Source organism: Austrofundulus limnaeus, unplaced genomic scaffold (genome assembly GCF_001266775.1).
Source record: "Austrofundulus limnaeus strain Quisiro unplaced genomic scaffold, Austrofundulus_limnaeus-1.0 Scaffold8, whole genome shotgun sequence".
Classification (NCBI taxonomy): domain Eukaryota; kingdom Metazoa; phylum Chordata; class Actinopteri; order Cyprinodontiformes; family Rivulidae; genus Austrofundulus; species Austrofundulus limnaeus.
Window position 1 is genome coordinate 5,133,627 of NW_013952410.1, and position 6,073 is coordinate 5,139,699.

Below are 6,073 nucleotides of genomic sequence, written 5' to 3' on the forward strand. Positions count from 1 at the left end.
ACGTGGAGGAGCAGCGGCTCTACTCTGAGTCCCTCCCGGATGACCGAGCTTCTCACCCTATCTCTAAGGGACAGCCCATGTTAGAAGTAAGATTTTAAATTCTATTCTGAATTTGACAGGGAGCCAGTGGAGTGAAAATAAAACTGGAGAAATATTATCTCTTCTTCCAACTCTCATTAAAACTCTAACAGCAGCATTTTGGATTAACTGAAGACTTCTTAAAGAGTTTTTTGGACACCCAGTTAATAAAGAATTACAGTAGTCCAGCCTAGACGTGATAAACACATGCATCAGTTTTTCTGCATCATTTTTGGACAAGATGTTTCTAATTTTAGTGATATTATGCAGGTGGAAGAAGGCGTTCCTGGTAACATTTTTAATGTAGGGGTTGACTGACCTATCTTGATCAAAAATAACACCAAGTTTCTTTAGAACTGGAGGCCAGATTAATGCCATCCAGAGAAGGTGAAAAGCTGCAAAGTTGATCCCTAAGATGTTCAGGTCCAAGAACCAGAACCTCTGTCTTATCTGAGTTTAGAAGCAGAAAATTGGTTTTATGTCTTTGTGCTTGTAGTTTAAGTAACTAATTAGATTCATTATGTTTCATGGATAAATATAACTGAGTAACATCATCAGCATTACAATGGAAATTTATCCCATGCTGTTTAATAACTTTACCAAAGCATACAGTATATAAAGTAAAGAGGATTGGTCCAAGCACTGAATCCTGAGGAACTCCATGACTAACTCTCGTGTAAGAAGAAAATTCATTATTAACATTAACAAACTGAAATATGTCAAATAAGACTTAAACCAACTATTACAACACTGTACTTTAGCTCAATTCATGTAAAGCTGACAGAGCTTGCTAAATTTAGTTAATTGTAGCTACAAGACATTTTACTAACAGACTAGTGCTTACTCTAAAAGGTAATACAAATTTCAAGCAAAAGTGTTGTGTAATGTGTACATTTCAGTTTATGTGTTGAAATCAGCTCTCAGCTATGGCCACATCACATTTAGATCAACACTATCTGTGAAACTGACTGAGTTAAAGCTAGTTATGAACTTCATAAGGTGACTTTCTCTTTTCAGCAAAGCATCAATCTTCATTGGGGTTTTGTTCAAACGTTAATCACTTGAAGATGCATACTTTTACTTTAATACTTTCTAGGAATTTTATGAAAAGCAGTCAAGTGGTTCATGGTATATTCTGCTAATGTAGAACATTATTGTCCTTTGGATAATTAAATGTTTTTTTTGGTACATGGACTGTACTTGTATAGAACCTTTCTGTCCAACCAGGATACACAAAGTGCTTTACAATCTGTGTCCTCATTTACCCATTCATACAGCACTCTACTAGATGTCTCTACAAAGCTAACACAGGTCTATAGAGACTAATCAGTGCTTTGAAATCACATTCATACACTAATGAAACACACATCAGAGTCAGTGCGGGTTCAGTGTCTTGCCCAGGGACACTTCGACATGTCACTGAATAGCAGGGAATCAAACCGCCTACTCTCTGATTAGAGGACGACTACCTTAACCTGCCACAGCCGCCTCTATTTTCTCCAAATTGAGCCATTTTAAAGAGCTATCTACAAGACAGTATGTTAATGTTTCATAACGTTTTTTTTTTGGGACGCCACTTTAAAATGTCCAAAATGCCCCTTTAAAGTGGCAAAACCGAATAACTCCAAAGTGGATATCTTTTTTAGCACACAAGTGGTCTGACTAATTGTATCCCTAACGATATCAACTGGTGCACATCTTCTTTGTGCACAAGCTTTTTTCATTAGAGGACTTTGGAAATATAAACTAAATGTGCCACTCACTCTTGAAAACAACCCAGCTGTGTTTTAAAGTACCAGCTTTGGTTCTCATGAGTATCTGAGGTCCTCAGATGAGGTTGTGAGTTGTGGATTATAAACGTGCAGCTGTGCCTTGAGGATAGAGACGTGTGAGAGGTTCCGGTCAGAACGCTGAATGCAATGAAGGCTGAGTAATCTCTTTCGCCTTCTATTTCTGGATGTTTGGCCTTTTACCTATCTAGATCACACTAATATCCTCTCTGCCATTAAACACTGAACCAGGATTCTGCACCAGAGAGCACAGATTCAGACCAAGAGAGAGTGAGAGAGAAAGATGGGGTGGGAGGAATAAGAAATGTGAGCAGATGGGCAATCTATGTAACCGAGGTAACTTGATGAAAAAAGAAGAGAAACAAGAAGGGGAGAAAAGGGTGGTTTTAAAAAGGTAGAGGAAAAGTCAGACAGATGGATTTAGAATAAAAAGGAAGGAAGGGGCAGATGGATAAAAAAGGGACTGAAAGATTTACAGATGGAGACAGGCGTTCTTTGCTGAATGCATCTGTGAATATACATACATGACATTTGTAGAGCCACTGTCCACATTGATGTGGATTTACCCCCCGACAATCCCCCAGTGGCGTGTTTGGTCCAATGAGTTAATTAGCTGCATGCATCAGTACACATCCTGGTCCCATATGTATCCTCCACACCTGGTGCCATTCCTCTCATATCCACTGAGCACATCCTATCTTAGTATAATTTATCCCTTTCACACACTCAGGTTGACTTCACTTGCCAGACAAATAAAAAAAAGTGTTAATGAGTGATACCTGCATCAGGACACCATGCTAATGCTGCCTGAAGGTGTCACAGTGAAATTCTTCTGTTTCGGATTTTTCCAGCTGCACACGGATATGGACAGAGGTGATGGACGCACCAAGTACGTGCTGGAGGGGGAGGGGGTCGGCTCCGTGTTTGTCATCGACAGCAACACGGGAAACATCCATGTCACCAAGTCTCTGGACCGAGAGGAGAAGGACCAGTATTGTCTTGTTGCAACAGCTTTGGACCGTGAGACGGGCCAAGCCCTGGAGCCATCCTCAGAGTTCATCATCAGAGTGCAGGACATCAATGACAACCCACCTGTCTTCCCCAATGAGCCTTACGTTGCCATGGTGCCGGAGATGGCCAACATAGGTAGGGCCTGTACTCATGCCTCAATCCTTGACAGGTGGAAAATGCCAGACGTGTTTAAAAAGAGTCTTCTCCAATTCGATTTTGTCCACATTAATTTACCAGATGAGACTCGAGTTCAGTCCAAATTGACCACTAACTTCATTAAAGGCCTAACATTCCCTAAAGACATGCACTGTGCCAGAGTTTTAAACTCAGACCATCTTATAAGGAGAAACGGTGGAGTTGTGACCAATTCGGTCAAACCTTGAAAATATCATAATGTGCAATCTCACACATTCAGTAAAGGTCTCACATGAGCTTTTAGTGCTCAGAGTATGTCGTGGATGTCGGGAATGTACATCCAAGGATCATTTTCTGAGAATTTTATTAAAATTTGTCCAGTAGTTCATGAAATATTTAGCTAAAAAGCAGACACAGACAAATAAGACCTTTCCTCTGAGCTGTCTAGGGAGGTAGTCACTGTTGGATCAAATACTGGAATCAGTCCAGAAAAGACCTACAGGGCATTTAGGGTGGCTTCTTATGTGGTAAGAACCAAACAAGAATAGACAAGAGCTAAACAGTTAGCAGCTGGTACAGTTAGAGGGCAGAAATGCTGCGCTTCAGTCAGAGCTTGGACACAGGGCATACCTCACACACTGTTCTTTATTTATTGTAATTTAATTTATATTATTTTACGACATTAGTAAATTATATTGTTCTTAATAATTTAGTCTGAAAACTCACGAGCAAGGGAAAGAAAAAAAAGATGTTCCTTACAGGACTGTATATCTGGTTTCTGCAATATCACAGGGTTTACAGCTAATTATTAGCAGTTAGGTTCCATGAAAAAAATATGGAAAAACTGAGTCCACAAACTGTGGAGTGCAACTTTGTGGGGCTTCACTGTACACACACAATGACCACATTAACATGCAAACTTAATCCTCTATGGTATGCATTGCGGTTTCTAATAGGAAAATAATATTTGTGATATTTTTCTTGCTTGAAATAAGTAACTATAACATTCTCAACAAAAAATATTTTTGTTAAATACAACTTTGTTGCTGCGAGGCAACATAGTGGTATTCCATACAAACCAATTTGATATTGTCATGCAAAAACAAGAATATACTTTATATTTATTGTAACCATCAATTTCTTGAACCATACATTAGAAAAAAAAGCAGGATTGTCTAGTTGCCCATTCATTGCACATTTCGTATTACATATTCATATCCATCTGTTGCTCTCACACTACAATCTACTGTCATAAAACACAAATATAACCAAAATATCATATCAATTTAGCATATTAAAAATTACAATCAGGGTTGTTTCAAGGCAGAACATTATTCATGCCTTTATCCCAATATGCACCTTATAAAATAAAGATAAATGTTAACTATGTGCTAATTTGACCCTGTTTGTATCCCAACTTTGTACATCTGAATGGATTTTTGTTATTCCATTATAGTACAATGGAATTCCCACATTATATTTGATAACTTATCATAAAATGACTTAAAAATACTAATTTACAAACCGCTGAAAATGGTTCATATTTAAAGTGATATTTTGTGTAAAAATGAGTGAAAAATGCACATTTCTGCAGAGGAAATGTGGGGCTATGTGCTGACAAAAATAGGAAAATCAAACACTTTGGGTTGTGTGGCTGCTGCTTCACATTTTTATTGTTTAGTATTTGCATTCCCTTCCCCTGAATTAGCATCGACCACTTAAATGTGTGTCTCATTTTACTTTAAATGGCTAAAATAGGCTGATGTTGCCTGGAGGCAGCACAGTACCACAGAGGGTTGAGTCAGAATTGCTGTTGTATTAATTTATCTTTTTAGATATTTGATATTATATTTGAATATTGCTTAGAACTGCTTCCTTGATAGCTGCCTGATCTTACAGTCACTTCAGGAAGTAGTCACACCTCTTTCACTTTTTGCAATTTTAGATTGAGGCCTCAATATTCTACATGGAGTACCCTCTAATGACAAAGTGAAAACAGCTGTATATAGTCCTGATGCATCTCAGTAATCCAGGTAAAAAATCAAAAGGAAAAAAAATTGTATAGGTCCTCTGGACGGGTTCTTCTTTAATGAAACGTTTCGTCTCTCTTCCAAGAGACAAAATGTTTCAGCTGTATATAGATTTGTTCATTTCATTTCAAACCTTTTACATAGTATTTTTGCTGAAACACCTTTAGCAGTTACAGTTTTGAGTCTTCTTGGGTTTGATGCAGTAATCTTACCTGAATTGAGGGACTTCTTTTTTTCTTGCAAATCTTCTGCTCAGTTTCTCTGGATGGAGAGTCAGTGGACCAATATTTCATGTCATTAAAGATGTTTAAAATGGTTCAAGTCAGAACTCTGGTTGAAACAATCACAAACATTCAGACGTCCTGAAGCCCCACATACGTTGTCTTCTCTGTGCCCTTTAAGTCATTGCCATAAAACTGTTTAAAACTCAGAGGTAAATTATTTATAAGCATGTTTAAAAACTAAATGAGTTGACCAACACGCTGTGTGCACCAAAAAAAGTCAGAGAATCTGCAAACAAATGAGATGATAAAAGAGTACAAATCAAATAGCTCATTAATATAACATAAATAAAGCAAATATACAGAATAAAAAATGAAAACAAATGATGTTATAACTCACTCTAGTTCAAATGTCAAAGAATAAAAAATGGGTGAGTTGTGTGAGTAGCAGGTGTTGGTGGTGTCGCTGTTTAAACACCGAAAGAACAAAAGCTTGATCTTTGTTGATCAGTCTGCTCCTCAGTACATCCACCAGCATCTGCTCACCTGACATCATCGAACTGTTAACAAACAAATAAATCTTCATCTCATTTCTAATTTAAGCTTTAGTCCAATCTGAGGCCTTGCCAGTGTTGTATAAAGTACCACAAAGTGATACTTGAGTAAAAGTACAATTATCTTACCAAAAAATTTCTTTGGTAAACGTTAAAGTCTCCTTTAGGAATCTTACTTGAGTAAAAGTATCTGATATTTTTTGTACTTAAGTATTAAAAGTATTGATTTAAAATGAGCAGTTAGATTTTCTGTA

The 6,073-nt window shown here is 37.4% G+C and overlaps 1 protein-coding gene across 1 annotated transcript in view; it reads left to right on the forward strand.

Moving 5' to 3' along the window:
- The window catches only part of LOC106512284 (cadherin-24), a 99,373-nt gene that overhangs the window by 45,145 nt on the left and 48,155 nt on the right, over positions 1 to 6,073 (forward strand). Inside the window, exon 3 of the mRNA XM_014000944.1 lies at positions 2,720 to 3,014. Coding sequence (XP_013856398.1) covers positions 2,720 to 3,014 — 295 coding nt within the window. The remainder of the gene's footprint in view (positions 1 to 2,719; positions 3,015 to 6,073) is intronic.